At 37.1% G+C, this 21,865-nt stretch overlaps 1 protein-coding gene across 2 annotated transcripts in view; it reads left to right on the top strand.

Annotated features, from left to right (window-relative positions):
• The window catches only part of MAN1A1 (mannosidase alpha class 1A member 1), a 161,733-nt gene that overhangs the window by 93,013 nt on the left and 46,855 nt on the right, over window positions 1-21,865 (top strand). For both annotated transcript variants that reach the window (XM_070496096.1, XM_014840057.3), the window contains exon 6: window positions 1,434-1,528. In XM_070496096.1, coding sequence (XP_070352197.1) covers window positions 1,434-1,528 — 95 coding nt within the window. The remainder of the gene's footprint in view (window positions 1-1,433; window positions 1,529-21,865) is intronic.

The following is a 21,865-nucleotide window of genomic DNA, read 5'->3' as shown; positions in this document are numbered from 1 at the left end:
TAAAATAGTAAACACTATTGTTATTCGCATTTTATAGATGAGGAAGTTTAGGCACAGAGAGATTAAGCCATTTGCCCAAGATGAGGCAATGTGAAGAAATGGAGCTGAGATTTGAGTACAGTCATTGTATTCAAATACAATCATTCAAAGCCTGCGCCCTTAACTCCCATGCCATATGTTTATAATATCTATGATGGTTTTTTTTTTATTAATGTTATGATAGATTACAACCTTGTGAGATTTCAGTTGTACATTTTTGTTAGTCATGTTGTGGGTACACCTCTTCCCCCTTTGTGCCCTCCCCCCACCCCCCCTTTTCCCTGGTAACCACCAATCAGATCTCCTTATCAATATACTAACTTCCACCTATGAGTGGAGTCATATAGAGTTCGTCTTTCTCTGACTGGCTTATTTCGCTTAACATAATACCCTCGAGGTCCATCCACGTCTATGATGGTGTTTTAGTTACATAATTTGACTTCCATCTGATGTAAGTTTCTTGAAAAAGAGTTAATTAATTAACAGTTTAAAAAGTTGGGTGGAAACTAGAAAGTCAACAGATGACTGGGCAGTGATTGGATAATCCCTTACAGCAGAAGAGAATTTGGAGATCTCTAGGGTAAGGCAGAGAAAGAGAAGGAAGAAGAATATACTTCTTGGTCTATTTTTCTTTCTCCTCTCCTTCCACATACTATTACTTGAAATAGGAAATTATCCACTTTAAAGTTATAATAATTTGTCGAGAAAAATGGTACCTCTCTTTTTGAGCACTTTCTATATACTACAAATGTCTGTGTCCTTATTTGTAGATCAGGAATGTTAACTTTATCTAAATTGATTGTCTACCAAATTTTTACATTAAAACTCATTACTTTCTTAACTTTCATTACTAAATGCGAGTTAGATTCCAAAAGAGTAGGGTTTCAGAAATAGCATCAACATTGGTGTAACTGGATTACTTATTATAATACGTCTTTTTAAAACTCCTCCTTTCTCTGTGCACTAGTAAGTAGGTGAAGCTGGAACAGGACCCCACCTCCTGACTTTCAGTCCAGGACTTCTCTTCCAGCATCAATGGTTCTCCCCCTTGCTTGCACATGGGAATCACCTGACATCACCTATGGTGCTTTAAAAGATTCTCATCTGGAAGCCCCAAACCACACAAATTAGAATCTCAGGAGTGTGACCCAGGAATAAGTATTGTTCAAATCTCCCCCCATGATTCTAATGGGCAACCAAGATTGGGAATAAATTCCCCACAGTACGATGGCCCCTGGACCACTCTTGCTTTGCTAGGTAATTCTATTGTTTGAGAAATTTCTATTTTTTCATATAAAGAAAATTTTAAAGTAGAAAAGTGCTAAATGTGAGATAGTAGTACAGTACTTTTTGTTTTGCTTACAACAGTAGCTTACTTAACTGTTTTTTTTCAGATATTTCGAAAGAAAGCAGTGGAACTTGGGCTAAAATTGCTACCTGCATTTCACACTCCCACTGGAATACCTTGGGCATTGCTGAATATGAAAAGGTAAAACTCTTTGTTTTCAACAACGTATTTTAAGTTGGAATATTCAAGATTGTGGTCTAACAAATAGACACTGGATGGGTCATTACTTGTGTGATGTCCGTGACTGACACCATTGGGAGTCTTGGCATCTGTCCTTCTGTTGGAAGCTATTAGTTCTTCAGTGTTCCGTGGCCTTAGATGGGTCCCTTCATGGGATAGCATGATCCTAACAGAATCATCCAAGACAAACATGATTTGAGGTTTTCACTATTTGATGGTGATGTTGCATCAGTGACACTGTCTCCCTCCATAGATTCCAAGAGTGTCACATTATCTTAAAAATTGTCATCAAAGCATTTCACTTTCATAGAAGCCAATTCCTAAGAGCGCTTCCCTCAGTTAAGCCGCTGGTCAGAGATATTGCAGAGACGGAACACTTGGACGAATCAGATCTCCCATGCAACAAGCTGGTGTGACGGAGACTAGAAGCACCTGAGCTGCCCAGCCTACAGTTACAAGGAGGGAAGGGAGCTGCTCCACTGACCCAGATCAGCCCAACCTTCTCAACCCATTTGGGTGGAGAACCCTCGTGTGCCAAGTCTGTGGGAATGTGTCCCCAAGAAAAACCTGGGCTGAACAGCCTTTCCGGTATTCTCCTAGGGAGTAGTTTGAATTTTCATGATAGCTGGAGCACTTTGTTAATAGACAATTTTATCTTAAGCTTTCTCCTTAACTCTTTCTCCCCCATAAGTACTTAATGGCATATGTGCCTCTTTGTGATGATGATAGTGATGATGATGATAGCTGTTTATCATCATAAAATATGCAGCTTTGTTCTAGGCACTTTACGTGTATTACCACATTTAATCCTCACAACAACCCAAAAAGGTCAGTACTGTTCTTGTCTCTATTTTACTAATAAGGAACTCAAGTCACAGAGAGATTGTCATTTGCCTAACATCCTACTGTATGTAAACTGTAGAGCTAGCATATGGACTTAGATGTTTATAAACAGCTTTCTTGCTTTAGAAATGCCAAGAAGATATACAGGGTGGTTTGGCAAGATTAGTGTGCATTTCTTCTTAATTGTTTATTTTTGTGACATTCTTTCCTAAAATTAATCATGAGAAATCATGAAATTAATTATTTGGTTAATCAGTTAAAGATGGTTTGTTTTCATTTGTATGTTATATATCTATACTTTGAAATCACCCTGTACTTGTCTATAATTGTGTGTGTGTGTGTGTGTTTGGGGGGCAGGGGTGTTAAGGCAGTGAGATGGGGAGAGTCCACACCATTGGGCCGTGTTAATTGAGGTAGTTCCCTATTGTAGAAGGTGACATCTCAGGATCCATTTTGTCTTTCGAGGTCCTCAGGCTTTCTCTGTCAGGTTGAAGATCATGGCACAGGCTGCATGGTCTTAAGACAGGACTGGGTCTGCGGTTGGCTGGGAGGCAGCATGGCGTTTGTTTAGAGGCCCATGAGTTTTTTCTTTGGCTCATGTAACCACGTATATAACCTTCCATGTCTTCAGACTTTCTATTTACAGATAGTATTCTGACCTAGAAACTACTCTTTCTGAAATAAAATCTGGTTACAAAAACGCTGTAAGCATTTAACACATTCTTTTCCTACCTGCCCTCGGAGAAGACTGATATGTGTCTGGTAGTCCAATCGCGCACTGAGTTAATTGGTTATCTAGAGACCTGGTTCCAGGTGTTTTACAGCTGTTGTAGGTTTCTCTTTAGAGCCATCATTTCAGATCTCCAGGCTGATTTGTAAACTGGAAGTTAGGCTCCTTTCATAGTTCTTTCGTGAACCTTTTCAAGTTCACAGGCCACTTTGAAATTCTGATGAAACATAGCGATCTCATAAAATGCATGTTCTGAGTACACATATTTTTACATAATTTCCAAAAGCAATCAGTACCATATGAGCCCACCTTGGAGCTAAGGACCGCAAGTTTAAAATACTGGAATGAATGTTCACCCAACGTTCTACTCTAAGATTCCGTGGAGCTAGTTCTTAATGCTTCCTGGAAGGTCATGAACTTGGGTAACGTCCTACTAAAACTAAGAGAGACAGGTGTGGGCCTACATCTTTGCAAAAATTCAGTCAGTTATTGTGAGGTGCTGACATCATTTAGTTAGTTCTAGCCTCTTGAATTAAGCATAAGAAATTGGATTATTTTAAAGCATATTTCTCTCTACTTAGTGTTTATTTCTAATGGCCAAGAGGATTTTTTCCTTAGTTAAATCTATCCTTAGTGTATAATGGCGATATTTTTCAGTACATAAAGGAAAACTTCTAAAAACTATTAAATACTGAATCCTCTATTATCTTTATATCTATGCCTCTTGAAAATTCATTAACCAAGGCCTTCAAGTTTTTTATAAGACTCTATTTTACATTAGAACTTTTTAATTTCGAAGATTACAGAAAATTGTATATAGTGAAAAATATGTGTCATTTCCTTTATGTATTCTCTGATGTTTTCAGGTCAAACTGGAAGAAATTAGGTGACCATTTGAGAGCTGATAGGAACAGTTTTAATTTCTTCCTGGCAACCTGTATGAATTTTTTTATTATGTGTTTTATCCACTCTCAATCCTATTCACTAAATAGCAGTGACTTACCCAAATTCACACAATAGCCTTGGCAAAGGGAGTAGTAATATCCATCCACTATCCCTTTGCCTGATCAAGTACGCTTATCAAATCCACTCTCCTTCCAGCTGTGAGGCTGTTTATCATCTTAAAGAATCTCTAGGGGAAGAAAACAACATTTCATATTTCTCTGCAATAATTACGTTTCAGGGTGTGCTGTTGTGATGTCAGCCTGTCCATATATGCTGCTTCCTCTGAATCTGTACTTTCAGAGTGTGGGCCAAGGGATGAGGGGTAGCTGGCATGGAGCTTTCTAGTTTTTTGAAGGCTGTCACCAGTAGAAGTTTCAAAGGAGAGGGGAAAAAATATGTCTAGCAGAATCATATTTTCTTAATTACCTTCTCAGAATAGAGGAATGTCTGTAGAAGGAGGCCCAAGAGAAAAAAAGTGCTTGAGGATGGTTTTTAGAATAACTGCGTATTCACTGTTGACTGGCTTTGAAACTGTTGGCCACAATTGTGATGAGAAAGGCATAGAAGATGCTGTCTGTAATATCATAATTCTGCTCTTCCTTCTTAATTTTGAAAATAGTTTTGGCTGCTGCTCTTTGCCTATACCTATATGTTAACAAAAATGTGAACTTACTGCTATTATCTGTTTACCTCCCTCTAGTATTCAGGTTATTGCCTTGAGATAATTGGTTTCTTTACTTTTTTTTTTTTTTTGTAAAAAATAAGCATTTATTTTAGGCACTGCTGTGACAAAGGCTCTGTGCTAGGTCCTGGAAAGATTTTCTGCTTCTCTTCACTTGATTTAAAAAGAGAACAGAATGGTCCTTTCGTCAGAGTAGTCACAGCCCAGTGGTAAAGCAGAATGTATATCTTACATGTTATATTATCCACTCGCTCATGTAATTGACAAAACATGATGCCAAGGAGAGATAATAAGAACTCACCAGGTTGAATTTAAAGCAAGCAGTATTTTGAATTGGGGAGGTTTATGCATTTGGAGCCAAAACACCAATAAGCCAAATTGGATTTCAGAATCTGTGCAAATGAGAATAGCAGAGAACCTAAATAATTCACCCATATTCTACATTACGAACTCTGCCCCAAAATCTGTTCAGAAAAAAATATTTTATAATTATCTCTTCTGCTACATCCACAATAAATTCTTAAATCAAGAGCTGCTCTGTAAATTGTAAGTTAATCAGAATTGTCATTTAATAGCCAGTGGTAATTTGATTGAACCAACACCTAGGCGTTATCCACAGTACCCGATGAGACCAGAGTGCTGGCTTCACTGATAGGATGGTAGAATGAAGATGCATAAGCTACATACCACCCCTTCCAAAAGGAGAGCATTGCCTATTTAACAGATCAAATTTTGGTAGAACTCAATTTCTCTAATGTGAAAATGTCAAAATTTGGTGTCTGATCTTGTTATTACTCTTATCAAGAGGCCCTATGCATTTTTCTCTCCAAATTAAAGCAGAAAAATCTCCTCTGTGGTTTGTAAAATCAAGCATTTCACCATTGTCATATTTCTAGGTATAATTCAAGTCTGGGTAGAGAGTAAACTTACTAGATTTGGGGTTTTCTAAAGTGTTCTTAATTTAAAATAATATAATTAATATTCCCATTATTCGTTTCCATCACAGGGCATCCAGTCTGGGCATTCCTAATACTTATTCTGTCTTTCTTGATGAATGAGTTAGTTTTAGCCATAGACTATTTTATCACTTGTTTCTCTGCGGATTTCTGAGCTGACACCTCCCTAATGGTTACATTAGCTTAGCAGAACTGTTTACACCATGTGCGATGACTGTGCATGTTAAGGAATGTGCTGGGAAATGACTGATCTGCATTCCAGCTCTCGTTAGTCAGCAAGGTGATGAATGAGCACAAATCCCTCACCTGTTTTTATTTCCTGCTTTGTAAAGCTTTATTTACTGACTACTCTAATTATCCAATGCAAATGCGTACTATGTCATTAGTTACATTGCACTTTGTATTATTATAATTAAATAGCAAATTGCTTTACTTTAACTGAAATGGGGGCTTAATTAAGAATAGTACATAGCTTAATGTTTTCTAATAGTGAAAGATTATCTTGTGTGAAGCATACAGTATGTATATTGTAACAAAAGGCTATAGTCCATTTATTGGGTTTCTTAATATTTTGGTGGTGTAAAATGCTTAAGTATTAAATTATAGTTGGTTAGTTTTAATAGACATAAACTATGAAAGACAGTCTAATTAGGTTAAATATTTTAAAAATATTTTCCATGTATCTCCCTGTGTTTTTACTTGACAGTTGAAATATAAATTTCTGCACTATGAAATTTGTAACCATTTTTTAAAGTATGGTTTCAAATTTGAAAGAAGTGTATTATGTTTTAAAATAAAGCAGAGTACAATTTCATATTTTAACATCATAAGAATAATATAAAAAATAGCAAGAAATAAATTCTATGAATGTGAGCAAACTTATTTAATGATTTGCTAATATTCTAAAAGGCAAAATAACACTTAGTTATCCTAAAAAATGTTCTATAGCAGTGATGTAGACGGAGCATAAAATCAGGGCTGCATGTCACAATTTATCTTTTATTTATGTGTTTTACAGATCTGTTAAGAATTCAGAGATAAGTTCTACCAACTCTAGAAACGTAGAAAAGAAGTTACAGTCTTTCCAAGTATTTTAAGCTAACCTGCTTTGTGTTTTTATTTTTTTCCTGGATTGGATGTTTTCTTATATTAGATTTCCCTCTTTTATCTGTTTTAATTCATTTGGCCATTTATACTTTTCTGGAAATAGTAATAACCATACCTTAAGGTTTTAATACTGACATGCACGAAGTTATTCATATTAGACATTAGAATATTACTACCATAGTTAAAGCTGCTATTTATTAATATTGTCGATATAGCTCTTGGCCTTGGATAATTCACTTAACTGAGTTTTTCTTCTCATAAGTAAAACTAAAATAACAACAGTAATAGTATCTATCTTGATGACCTCATAAGACTTTTGTGGAAATCTAATGAATTAATACATAAAAGATTAATCATTGCAAAGTGCTATGAAATAAGTATAAATTGGAATTATTGCTTGGGGTCTTGTTCTCAATTTTCGTTATAAAATAGTTTATATACGGTATACGATAAAATAGTGTATAGCTAGAACTAACTTGCTTCTGATGCCTTTTTAGGGTAATCTTCAGTTTTTAAACTACTCAGTGCTTCAAACACATTCTCAAGCTCAAGTCCCATTTTCCTATGTCAGGAAGAGATATAGTATTGCTGGGAATAAGCTGGGAATGTGGAGAGAATGTCTCTGTAGTCCATGCAGGATAGTGGTGGTTCCGTGCTCAAACATTTTTTATCTTTTAAGTTATTTTGGAATCAACCTATAGGGTCAAAACTCATTTCCTTTTTAAAAGTGATATTTAATGGTAAATTCTCTCCTAGGAACAGGAGCTCTTCAATCTATAAGATGTAAGAAGAGTGTGAGGCAATAAAATGTAATGTTCTTTTCCCAAGTCCTGCATGCTAGCTAGTACTTAATTAACATGATACAAACCTAGTCTGTGAAAAGTTGTGCGTATCCTTGCTATAAACATCCACATAGCCCTGTTTCCTACTTCTTAGGCTGTCCTACTTCTAGGAAGGGTCTGACTGCTGTGGTTATTTTCTGTCAGTGATTCGCAGCATTCCCAGTGCTTTAGAATAACTGGGGCATTTAAAAATATTGCTGCCTCCCTTCCCCAATTGGTTTCAGTTGGCTTGGAGTAAGGTCCTGGCATTTTTCAAGGCTCCTCAGGTATTCCAGCATTCAGCTAGGATTGAGAATCCCTGCTTTAAGTGTAGTGTTTATATCCTGAGGAAACCTTCTTTTCTCTTCTCAGTTACCTTTGAGAACAATTCCCTGCCCATTCATAGTCAATTTAATTATTGATATATAGAAATATTAGAAAGTTAGAAATATTGAAAATACCCAGCTTAAGTAGAACAGTGGTTCTCAAACTTCAGAGTGTGTAAGAATTGCCTGGAGAGCTGGTTAAAACACAGATTGCTGGGCCCCACCCTCGAGTTTCTGATTGGGCAAGTTTGGGGTAAGGCTCAAGAATTTGCCTTTCTAACAGGATCCCAGCTGATGCTGCTGGTCCAAGGAGAACCATTGTAGCGTAAGACATGCCTGAGCCAAGAGAGCTGTTTAGATTCTTAAATCTCAGAGCTGCTCAGTGAGGCAGCCAACTCCAAAAATCCGGGGGAGTGGGGAGGAGGGGGGATCAGGGGGAGTATCTGTTTCCATGATTAATTTACTTTTGTTAATAATTGCCCATTTTTGCTTAACTCTGAGCAGTTTGTTGCTACTTCTGGAAAGCAGCTATTTCCAGGCATTAACTACCCAAAAAAGAGTTCATATGTCCTTTTTTCCCTTGCACTATTTTTTTTTTTTCTAAATCCAATGAGACTAGAAAGCAAACTTTGGGCCATTTTAGTGTAGAGGGAGGGAAAAAAGGCATTTTGAATTAAGGACTTGAGGGTACCTGTTTGACAGCCATGTCGGGAAAGCCATTCTTGTGGCTTCCAGCAAAACGACTTTATTATAAGCAGCTGGTGACCTGGCCCTATACCTGAGGGCACTGCAGGGTCGAAGGCAGGAGGCAGCTCATCCTCCCTCCAGAGGAGGAGGTAAGCTAGGCTTCTTCTGGATCCTTGAATCCTCTCACCAAGCTTCAGATCACTGCATCTGTACCAGGTGCTCAGGAGCATGACCAAACTCAAGGCATTTATTTATTGCAAGTGGACAGTAAGGGTGGCAATATTTAATTGAAGTATACTTTGTGTACAGTCTCCTTTATTGAGACTTAAAGGACAAGCAATTCTGAGCAAAGGATGCTGTGCCGTTTCTTAGTCGCGCATTGTGAGGAGGCAGGAATGTGAAGAGCCTGGGGTGCCTAACTGTTCCTTTCTTCCTCCCCCTCTGGTCATAATTGAAGTTAATGCCCAGGTAAATGGGGCATTGTCTTTTATTCCCTGGAGGAAGGAGCAGAGGTCTGTGTCTTTGAACACAGGTTCTAGCAATTCTGATTACTTTGCCACATCACCTCTCCCTCTTTCTCCATGAATTCCCATCTGCCACGACCACTTCTTTTTTTTAAAAAAAAAAAGAAAAAAAACTTTATTTTATTTTTTTTAAGATTTTATTTTTTCCTTTTTCTCCCCAAAGCCCCCCGGTACATAGTTGTGTATTCTTCGTTGTGGGTTCTTCTAGTTGTGGCATGTGGGACGCTGCCTCAGCGTGGTCTGACGAGCAGTGCCATGTCCGCGCCCAGGATCCGAACCAACGAAACACTGGGCCGCCTGCAGCAGAGCGCGTGAACTTAACTACTCGGCCACCGGGCCAGCCCCGGAACTTTATTTTTTTTAATTGCGATTCATAATAGTTTACATCATTGTGACATTTCAGTTGTACATTATTTCTTGTCTGTCACCACTGACCACTTCTGCTGTGCTTCGGTGAGGCAGTGGCAGAAAACTGACGTGTGAATGCAGTAAACTGGCTGACGTTTTACTTAAACATGGATTAGATAATGAAAAAAGCGATTTTTTCTATACTTCCATAAGGTCCTGCATTTAAGGCTAAATTACAGCATGTGAGTAATTAAAAGTGCAGAAATTTGTCAAAGGTGATGTGTAGACAGTTTAGAGACAGTCTATCCCAAGAGGATTGTTTGCATCTCTTAAAAAATGACTTGGGATATATGGGAAGTCTGTTTGAAGGGGCCTTCATCCTCAATTTTTGTTAGGTAGAGCCTTGGTACAAAAACTATGAGACTGGATTGTTAAATATGACCACTACTTTCCCCACAGCTAAATCTCCATGGTTTAAGCAGTTAACACACCAGGAAAATTTTGTTTAAGGACAATTATAGTTATTTGAATGCAACAAAGTCAGAGTGCCTCTCATCTCGAGTTTTTGAAATACACAAAACTAGTGTTTTACAGATTCAGCTTTTTTCAGTGTAGTCACGAAATTGGTGGCAATCAGCCTTGGCAATTTGAAATGTAGTCTGTGTACAGAGCTTAGATTAGGAGCACGTCGGAACACATAATTCATACCGTGCTTTTACAGGTCAGCAGTGGAATAATCTTTTCAAGGAGCTTGCTGTCCTGGGTTTTTAATGAAACAGCAATCAATTTTCCTGTGATTAGTCTCAAGACCAGGCTCACGTTATTAGTATGGGGCAAACTTTTCGAATATCTAATTAATAAAGTTTAATTTAGAAGTTTATGAAATTATTTGAATAGGTATTTGAAAATCAGCCTAGATATCAAGGCATTTTCTCAACCCTTGTAATTGTTAATCATTGTAAATATTCAGCTAACTACATTGAATCTTTCAGGGGGAATTGGAAGGTCAATATAAAATGTTTATACTACAGCCAATAATTTTTAAAGACCTCACAATCTCAGTGGGTATATTAACCACTCCATGTTTCCAACTTGTGCCTTAGTAGCTGCAGTTGATCTGTTCTGAAAAATGGGATGAATAATAATTGATTGCAGTCTCTTTTATTAACTAGAAAAAGAAAAGTGATGGAAAATAGTAAGAATTAATTGTAATTTACTAATCTGGAAATTAATGTGCAGCTGGGCATGAGTACAGGCAGTGCAATTTGGTGATTTAGCAATCATGGCAAATTATCTTCATCTGTAAGGTGGAGAGTTGCTGGCTTTCCTTTATTTGATTTTCAGTAACAGACCCAGTTTCAGAAAGACTTTATGTGAATGTTCATCTTGCCCTTTTATCCTAGAAATGTCAGCTGGAGGTTAGCATTATTAATTAAATCTCGCTTTCCCTCTTTGTCATGTCATGCTATAGTTTTTATGGAACATTTGTACAAAACAGTGATTACTGGTAATTGACCTGCATATGTTGAATAATCTTAAGATGCTACTGAGAGTTTAATGTACCTTGTAAATTGAGAGGCTTCCAATTAAGTCGAGTTCTTGAGATAATCACTTTCAAAACTAATCAAGTAATAGGACATTAGTAAAGCTCTTATTGACTTAATTGTGACAAATTAATAAACAGACCTAGTGCAATTACTGTAATGGCTTTATCAGTGAGCAGTTTTCCAAAATTTAAGCATAAATCTATTCTACCCCCTGGAAGTATAATAAAAGTTACATATGCCACTTTAGGTGGATATCATTTCCAGTAGCTGTGAGTACATTGTACAAATGGCTTGGATTTTTTCTTTCTTTCTTTCGAAATATGATTATGCTTGTTTATTTCAAAGATCAGTGAATCTACTTGCTGAGCCCTTAAAGCATATGCATCTGTAAGAGAGCTTCTATATGTCTTAGACAAAACTATTACACACACTTGTGTTCTCTTAACTCTGCTTTTCTATGCCTGGGCCCTTGGGTTAATGCCCTCTGAGAGCTATAGAATGTCCTCTCCAACTCCTCTGTTCCAAAGAACTGTCAGCCTAGTGCCTTTTTATACCTGGTTGTCATTCTGCAAATAGACTTTGGAAGATGAATGAATTATGAATTACAGACTTGCCATAATTTTTTAATATCTGACATTGCCAATTCTTATAATTTTGCTGATTGTGTGTAAGAAAGTGACAGCAGAAAGAATCGGAATGTAAGTCCTGCTTCAACTACTTTCAGAATAGTGTGACAAGTATATGTATTTCTCAGAACACGTCAAACTATGTATTTAAGATGCTGTGTTTTACTGAATATAAGTATAACTTTAAAAAATAATGTGATCACATATCTTCTTTCTCTAAGCCTTGGTTTTCTCATTTGTTAAAGTGGGATTAATAAATAGTATCAATTTTACAGGCATAGTGTTCATGACAGGACCTAGAAATTCAAGAAGTTGGGGGTATTTTAGACCCAAAATGTTGGATCACTGTGAAATTTCAGAATCCTAAAATTGTGTTAGCCATCCATACCACCTGTTTAAGTTAGACGTTTGCAAGGAAAAGTAGATTTTCAAGTAAAGTGTGTATGTGTGTGTATGTGTGTGAGTGATATGTATACACGAATCTGTAATTCTAACAAGCCTCCCATGTGTTCAGTTTGTAACTCATAGTCTTCCTCAAATGACGGAAGCATTATAGAGTCCTCATAGTAATTGTCATCATCTGGGACAACAAAGGGACGTACACAATGAAACTGCCCAGCTGAAGAAGGGTTATTTTTAAATTATTGGAACACCCTAAAATAAGGACCTCACTAAAAACTAAAATTGTGGCAGTTTCCTTAATTGTGAGGTATAAAAATTGTGATTATTGAATTTAACAGGAAAAATTAATGTTAACACTGTATGAATGCATCTCTTTTAGCCATTTTTTCATATGCAATTACTGCAGCTAGTTGCATGATGGAATTTGCACCCCACGATGATATCAGGACCATAAGCCCATAGTTTTTAAACTTTTTTGCTCTCTTATCAGTAAAATATTTTTGAGCACTCACTCCATGTATTCATATTTTTAAATTATATATACATGTACCACTGTCTTCGCATGTCAGTTCATTTTAAAATACTCAAAACATAAATCGTAAAAGGATAAGATATAGGTGAGGAAATAAGCATTTTATTGAGTAAATAAATTATATTTTTAGTAGGAGCAGTGTGATTCATTACTTTTTCTTAAATTTCAGTTTAATGCTTGTGATATAGTGAGTGATTCAAAAGTCTTGGTCTGTGTTTATTTCAAAACTTGGCGTTAACTCTGTCCAGGTGGAAAAGATACAAAGGTGTGTTGATGAGAAAAGTGTGGTATTGACTGGCCTTCCTAAAACATGATGTTTGTTTTAAATCCTGTAGTTATGAAAAGAATATTCTTGTAATTCTGATAGAAAATTTCAGGCTTTCCTGATAGCATTATTTGTTCTTGCAAACTAATAGAAAGATAGGAAAATCTCTGGAATTCTTCCTTGGTAAAATTTTAAAGCAGGATGGAAAATTCCATTCTCAAGTTTGATACAAATATGAGTTTTAAAGGTGAACCACTTTCACAAATATTTTCATAAACATCCAGTTTCAAAATGATCTTTCTTTAGAGTTTCTTTCAAATTCAGATTTTATATTCAAGTTGAATTGTCACTTTTATCTTCAAGTGGCAGATTAAGTGTGTTGTTTTCTTCCTATTCCTTCTTTTCTTCTTCTTTTTTTTTAATTATCAGGTAGGTAGCACACTACTAACAACCACTTGTCCCAGAAAACATCAGCAAATAGGGACACATTTCTTTTTGTGAAGTGTCAACTCTTGATTAAGTACTTTGCCTCAAGACAATCAGAAAAGCTCTGTCTGGTGCAAAGTATTTTCATGGTCACTCTCCATCTCTTTACAAAGTATTATAATATTGTAATTATTCTACTGCGTAAAGGTCTTGGATTTTAAAATCAACCTCATCAGTGACATTCTACAGCTCATAAACCACAAAACATCGAAAGTTGCTGTAGAACAAGGCATGGTCCCACTGCCCATCTCTCATGGTGTAGACTCGACAGGAACGGCTGGGTATCTTTTGTACAAAGCCTTTTACGTTGGCACCGAGGGAGGGGAGCAGCATATGTCTGAAAATTTAATAAAGCTTTTTTCTTACATTTAGATAAAAAATTTAGAAATAGCAGCTTTGATAGTTTCTTCCTGCAGTCTAATTAAGAGTCTTGCATTCTGCTTCAAAGGGTGCTGCCATAAACAATAAATATCTAAATGTCGTTTACCTTTATCAAGCTCAGACCAGTGTCTTATTATTTGGCAGTTTATCATGGGCATGTTGTCTCATTATATTAAGTGGACTTTGATCCTGTTTAGATTACTCTTGAGAACATTTTTAAAATTGGTTTCAAGGGAAGTTCAAAATTACTTTTAACCAGATCTAAATATTATAAAACTAAATAATCTTGTGGCACATTCTCCTTTATTTGTATTAATTTCCTCCACTTTAAAGTAGGCCAACTGTGGAAGTGTGCCTGAAAAGATTGTTAATTAGATCAAGAGCTTTTCTTAGGTGAGTTATTGGTTTTTAGATGAAATAGGTCAGAAAGTACTTAAAGACATTAATCTTTACTATTGATTAGGTAAGCAATAAAATGGCTGAGCGTGTCAGTCTATACTGGAAGACTGATTTTTTAAAATGAACAACATATTTGTACTAGTATCCAAAATTTTTGCTGGATTCAAAGGGCTTCAAATTATAGAATTTGCTACTCTGAGTCTCTGAGGCTTATGACCACGAGAGTGGTGATTTCATATTTATATTTGAAAAAGGTGTTTCAAAAACTGGAATTTATAGAGTAAGCATAAGCTCTATATAGAATAATCTGTAACAAGAATAAATTTGCTTTTTGAGTTTTTCTAAAGACAGTAAAGCCTAGGTTTCTTTTTAAACTAAAGGTGCTATGAAATATATTTATTATTATGTTGATCCTAAAGAAAAAGAGTATAAAGAAGAGGAAATAGGAAGCAGTAGGCTGTATCAGTGTACAAGCTATAGCAGCCAGACAAGCTAATGTTAATGCCTTATGCTTCTGCAATTCTCTGTAGTCTACAAAGGAGTTCCAAATATATGCCTATTTTTAAAGTTTCATTAATTTGATTTAATCCTGTCTGGCACAGACATAAATATCCAATTCTGTAATTTGAATTTCTTTTGAAATAGTTTGGAACTATTGGAACCAAAAGAAATAATTTTATGCTTTTAAATTTCCTGGTATCTGGCGGAAGGACAGGAAAGACAAAACCACCCTAATATTTCACTGCCCTTTATAGTGCATCACCCTGTGTGTCTGTTTGTACTGTCTTGATCATTAAGGACTTCCGGGTAATAAAAAAGTTTCAGATAGCTCTGGTTGAATTCCACATGCTTCCCAGAACTAAATTTCACCAATAACCCTGAGGTTTGATAGATTGACGACAACCTTTTGTTAAGCTCACTTTCACTATTTAAAGATAAAAGTAAACAAATAGAATCTCCAAAAGAGTTAAAAATGAGAAATTATATGCATAGCATCTTTCTTACCTGGATACAAGAGCTAGGATTATGTAAATCTTTGCTTCATCTTCTCTTCTAGAATAAAACACCTGAATTCTTTTAAACCTGTTTTGTTAGAACCGATTTTTCTTCTTCCTACCATCTTAATGACTCTTCTACTTCTGTGTTTTCTCCCCACCTTTGTGATAACGTGATCAAAATTTGAAACTATTTGCTAAGAGTCTTAGTGATATGGGAAAGTAAAAGCTCTTCTTTCTCTATAGTTTCGCTATAAGGTTTCTGTACAGTTCTGTCCTTCATACATCCTTTAGTACGTTGGCCAGGCCCCTAGTGCAATGGAGGGCCCTCGCAGTCTTCTCTCCCTCTTTGCCTTGACTCTTGAAGGCATCATCCTTCTCTCTTCATCTTTCACACAACCTACTCATCAACATCTCTTCCTCCCCTCTCTGTAGAGGAGTTAAGATATTCTCCTATGAGTCTTCTCTAGATAAAAACATCTGAGTAGTCTATTATTAAGTCCAAAATTTATACCTGAATCACCTCCCTTTCTTTCCTCTTTCCTCAGGAGTATCTAAGGCCAGCGCTTGTACTGTTGAACACATCCCCTCGTCATTCTTCCAGGAGCTTGTTTTCTGAGCCTGTTTCCCTCCCCTGCCCCTGCCCCCTGCCCTTTTTCTCTCTTGATGCTTCTCCATTCATAATGTTTCCGTTCAGTCTGTTTCTCTATTCCTTTCTGCTTCTCTCTTCCTTGTGTTCTCTTCAAGCCCTCGTCATCACTTCAACCATTGCAACAACTTTTAAGGGATCTTTCTGCTGCCAGTTTTCCACGGCATCTTCCAAAGTTCCACACTGTTGAAATGTTTTTAAAATGGAAATGTTATTGTGTCACTTCCTTGTATCTCTTTATTTAGTGATTACTCAGTACCTTAAGTATAAAATCAAAATTAGCCAGGCAAAAAGATGCTTTATAATCTGTATTTCTGTTATGGAAATCGCTGCAGTTTCTCAGTTTTGTCATAGTTTCTCTTTCCTCTGTGTGCTTACATTATTGTTTCTGTCTAGAACAAGATTCCCTTTCTCCCTCCTTTTCAAGACATGGCATAGGCATCACCACTTCCAGGAAGCTTCCCTCACCTTTGCCTGCATCTGTGGTGCTGCCCTAGTGTGTTCAGCATCCCTCACTGCCCTGATGGGGTGGCCTTCCTTGTCTCTATCCTCCCAGGCTAGGAATGCTCTCTCAGGGGCAGATGAGTGGCACATATCCAGGTCCTTCTTCAGAGCACAGATGAAGGGGTCCCAAAGATGCTGGGAAACATTGTTACCTTTAGGCAAGCAATAAAGACTGTGACTGTGAGCAAGGGTGTTAGACACACATTTGGTGTGATCCTGGCTACGTGACATGGGCAGCTCACACGGCTTCGAGGAGCCACTCACCTGGGGAGTAGGTGTTTCATCTCTGCCTGCCAGTATTCACCGCCTACACGAAGGTAGGTGCAGGTGCATGTGAGTGAATAAACAGTAGAGGCTCTCTAGCTCCATTGCCTCTTTCAAACACTTTACATGCAAACACATCTAGAGTCCACCTGTATTTTAAAAGGCAATAGCCACTTCTTAATCCAAATCTCTAGCCTGGCCCTCACGAGGGAATTTAATCCCTCTATCCTGCCGAGTGCCAGAGAGCTCCTAACATAACCTGTCAAAAGGCATCTGCATTATTTTAATCCCCAAACCAGTTTCCTTTCTAGACTGACCTTTTGGTACACCACTAACCTTAGTTCAAACATCCTGAGGTCATCTTTAAATACTTTTGCCTGACTGCCAGACTGTCATCAGATCCTATCTACTTCATTTCCCTAATACGTTTGACAGCTCTCACAGCCAAGCTTCTTTCCCATCTCATTTCATCACCCAGTTCTAAGCCCCTATCAGTTCAGTTCTGGGCTAGAGCAATAGCTTAGAAATAGTCTCCCTGCTGCCAATTTCTCTTGCCCCCAATTTGACTGCATACACATATATATCACAGCTAGAGTCATCTCCAAACATGTTATCCTTCTGCTCCCCACACCTTCTCCCTTGAGTCAAGAATCTTTGATAGCTTCCCCAAGGCTGTAGGGGTTTTCTTCAAATAGGCACTTGCTCTCAAACCCTGATGTTTGTGCATGTATAGCCCCTTTGCCTAGAAGGGCCCTTTCACCCCCAACACAACTCTGCTATTTTTAAAGGTCCTATTGTGTCACCTGTTCTGTGAAAGATTTCTTCAATTCCTTTCTCTCTATTTTGCCCCTTCCCTACCCTAGACAAGATTAATCATCTTCCTTTCTTTGTTCCCCTAACACTTCCTCTCCTAGTGCAAATATAAGCTATGCCACTGAGTTGTGGGATTTCAAAAAGTTCTGCATAACTGTGTGTCGAGTGCATGGAGATAAAAGCTCCTGGGTGAATTAAAAAGTAATATGATCATTAATTTTTCCCCTAGAACAAAAAAATGATGCATCAAAGTCTAAGTTGAAATAGTATCTTTTTGGTGAGTCCTTATTGTGTAAATATGGCATTAGTTATTTAGTGAAAAATAAGGCACCTTTTCACAAAGTGGCATTTCATCATTTGCTGTTTTTCTGTTTTACATAGCTAGATAAGAGATTAAGACTTCTCTATCATCTAAACCTTCCAAACTGGTGTACCGAGTCCAGTGATTTATCTCAATACTGTTTAGGTTCTCTTCTTCTGGTGTGATAAGAAAACAAGACTTCCAAACATATGAATCATAGGAGAGATTTAAATCATATCTGGGTACTTTAAGGGATGGAAGAAGATGTTTTGTTCAGATAGGCTGATTTTAAAAGTAGGGATACTACTTTGGGAAAACATCCTTCATAATTTTCTAACATGAAAGCATTTTAATTAGAAGATGGGATGAAAAGTTAGTTCTATGAAGAGTGTATGTGTGTGAATCTCTGGTCTAACGTATCTAGAATGATAAAAGTGGGATATTACAGTACAGTGTGGCAAATACCTGCCATTAATCTCTGCCCTACTGCCCAGACAGTGGCAATGCAGTGCATTTCTCTTGCCTTTGCCTTCTAAACTCTTAAGTAAATTCCTTTGTGTGAGAATTTTTTAAGACTCAAAAATATAGTTCTAAAACTGAGCAAACTTTACCCAATCATGATCTGCTTTTCCTTAGCATTCTGATAAGCATTTCAAGGGTTAATGACAGGGTAAAGTTTCAATGATGTTTTGGCCAGACAAGGAAGCAGCGTGCTGGCAGAGAGAGCAAGCACAGAGTGGTATAATCAGCAGAAAGGACCATGTGGTCCAAGATAGATTCTTGGGATTGTCACCTGAGGCTGTTTTATATATAAGTCATGGTCACTACAGTTATATTAAACTGAGGTGAACCCTGGCACAGAGAAGCTGCTAGGGTACATAGTGATGAACTAGACCTGTTCTCTAATTGCAGGAAATTGAAGGAATCTGCTCACTTATTCAGCAAACATCAGGTGAACACTCTCCTCATTCTAGATCCCGTGCTAGGTGCAGTGGATAAACTGGTCAACAGGAACACTTTGTTGGTGACTCATGGAATTTATAGTCGGTGGGAGGGACAGACAATAATTAATCACAAAAACACATCGAATTGTAGGGAGGTCAGAGACAGCTCTCCTGGAGAAGTGATTTTCCAGCTGAGATCAAGGAGCTGCGTGGATGAGATCATGGAGAAGAGGGGAGAGTGCATCATCCAGGCAGTGGGGCACGTGTGGGGGATCTGTAGAACGGAGCAGGGTAAGGCCAAGATGCAGAATGAAGGCAAGGCTGCCCGAGGCCCAGAGCAACGTCTGGAGAGGAGGCAAGAACAGACTCCTGTCAGAAGTTTCATGTTCTCTTAATGTCAGTGGGAAGATATTGAAGATTGTCAGCGGGACGGGCATCAGGATCATGTTGGAGTTTAGCTGACTTAGGTTTACTGCTCATCCCTGTCTCAAGAGCCATAAAGCAGGCGACCAAATCATGCCAACTATCAGAAGCTGATAGATTTAGGTCTCTATATTTTTCATTTGTTTAACTTTTCCCCAGAATCCGAGCCCATGGAGTCCTGTGTGTGGAAGTCCATGGTCAGATACGTCCTTCAAATGCTGAGTATGGTTTTAAACTTTGGTTGTTTGTAATTGGTTTAGCTACCAAGCTGCAGTCTTGAAGATTTCCATTCAGTTGAAGTGATCTCTGTCATCACATTGTCTGACAAGGGATTGCTCTAAAAAAACAGACCTAACTTGGGAGAAAAAGCATGTCGTTTATACGACTAGCAAGTTTGCATTTTTCAGTTCTGTTCACTTGTTTCAGATAGTCAAAAATGACTGAAAAAAGGAACCCGTTCTTTTAATTTGGAAAAGAGAGCATCATGTAAAATGGATTCAGGTTCAAAATTGCTACAGTTAGCCATGAGTCCCGTCACCAAAAAACTAAACTCAGAAAGTGCAGGTGTATATGCATATCTTTATCAGATTCTTGTATATATTTTTTAAATAGATAGAGAAAAGGAGATTACATGAGTTGAGAATGTGACAATGGAAGTAGCATTGCAGAAAAACAACAGAAAGGTTCATGAAAGACAAAACATTCTACTCGGGTGTTGTCAGAGCGCCTATGCTCAGAGGACCTACGTGTGTACTGTTGATTCTCCAGCAAAAATGCTTGCAACTCAGCCACATTTGTAGAATATATATATTTTTTAAACCAACATAGCAGAATTTTATAGATAAGTAGTATTTCCAGAACTGCGTTTCACAGAATATTACTTCCGTGAGATATTAATAGGTGATCTATCAAAAGAAAGCAGACCTCTGTGTGTGAATGTGAGCACGGGGTTAAAAAGCTTTTCTCACTGTAGACTTCTCAGAGCAATGAACTGGGTAAATGTGCCATGTGCGATGTGCATGGCTGATCTCTGGGATAGAGCTTTGTTGTAACATTGCTTCCCGGACTTCTTTCACCATGAAATTTCTTTCATCCGGAACAACTATTGTCATTTCTGATCTGCGTTTCTTGTCTCCAGATCACACTTCCATGAATCCCTGATCCAGGTGAATGTTGTTATATGTCCTTCAGAGTAGTCATCTTAGTAAATGTATCATTATTCTAGTAATAAACTTGTTCCCCAAAATATATTTGGAAATAAATTGAGATAAGTCATCTATTATTCATTTCTGTTAGTTACTAATGAGCATGTGTTTAATAATATGAAAATCTCCAAAAGTACCCAGTGGAAAATTAACATTATTGCTTAGGTATATGCATCTTTCGTTTGTTTGTTTTGTTTTTTGGTGAGGAAGATTGCCCCTGAGCTAACATCTGTGTGTGCCAGTCCTCCACTATTTTGCATGTGGGTCACTACCGCAGCATGGCTTGATGAGCACTGTGTAGGTCTGCACCCAGGATCCAAACCTGCAAACTCTGGGCCGCCAAGGCAGAGTACACGAACCCAACCACTACGCCACCAGGCCAGCCCCTGAATATGCATCTTTTTAGTCAAAAGAAGCAGACTTACTTATTTGTCCTCAGTGAGAGTGTTGACACTGAGAAGTTAAATAGTGGAGATAGTGGTAGAATTATACATAATTACATATGTGAAGTTTCGCTATGGACAAATATGAGGGCCCACACTTCTTATTTCTGTATTTTGTAATTTTTAAAAGATAGGAGATTAACAAGCTATATTCATTTTCACTTTGAGGTAGATAAATCCTTTGCATTTTTCTTTAGGAAGATTTTAATATTTCCTTCCATATTTTTTTTTAAGTTCTTCAGATTTATTCTCAATTTCTAATAATTTTGTAACCAAGAAATTAGTTTAATAGCTTCCTAAAAGAGTCAGACCTATTTGATTTTGTGAGAAAAATTGAAGATATATAGTTACAGAATTGTTAATTTTCTGAATTACAAATACCTTCTGGGTGTTAACAACATATCCATGATGCATATTTGAATGGTGAGTTTAGATGGTTGAGTTTCTCAGTAAAAAAGTTATTAAAAGAATCATTAAAAAATGTTTGCGAATTATCAATATATATTAAAGAAAGCCCTAAGTCAATACCAGAATATCATGATACTTTCAGAGTATGATCACTTTTATTGAGCAAAGGTTTGGATTCATTGTAGACATGTGATATACCACCAGGAGGGTTAGAATGAAGTTAATCAGATTCTTTGCTCTTGAACTAAAGGCAGAATTTTCTTCAATTAAGTTTCAAGGAATAAATATGCTCGTGAACAATCAATAAGTAATTACCACAAAGCTGTATTACAAGTGTCTCTCTGAACCATGTCACTTTCACAAGTCTAGTAAGTTTAATATTCCAATATCATTTAACTTTCAGTTGAATATGTTAAACTAAGAGCTAGAAAATTGGGCAGTTTTTTCTTATCTCCTTTTTTACTCAAATAGGTGTTTTCATGTATTTGGAAAAATTTTGGTTTTCTAAGCATTTAAAAGTGTAGAGCAAAGAAATATAAGTGTATTTCTCTCTTTTTAACTAATTTTCTTATTATTTTAATGAATAAATTAACCTTTGGAAGTTATTTTTAATAAATTTTATAGTTCTTTTTTCTGACTATAAAACAAACTATGTTAATTGGAAGAAATAGGAAAATGTAGAAAACAGAAAGAAGAAAATAATCACTCAAAATTTCAATCCCGTGTGAACACTTTAGGTATC

The sequence above is a fragment of the Equus asinus genome, chromosome 24, assembly GCF_041296235.1.
Source record: "Equus asinus isolate D_3611 breed Donkey chromosome 24, EquAss-T2T_v2, whole genome shotgun sequence".
NCBI lineage: Eukaryota > Metazoa > Chordata > Mammalia > Perissodactyla > Equidae > Equus > Equus asinus.
The sequence above is the reverse complement of the archived record's forward strand: the minus strand, read 5'-3'. Positions and strand labels throughout refer to the sequence as shown.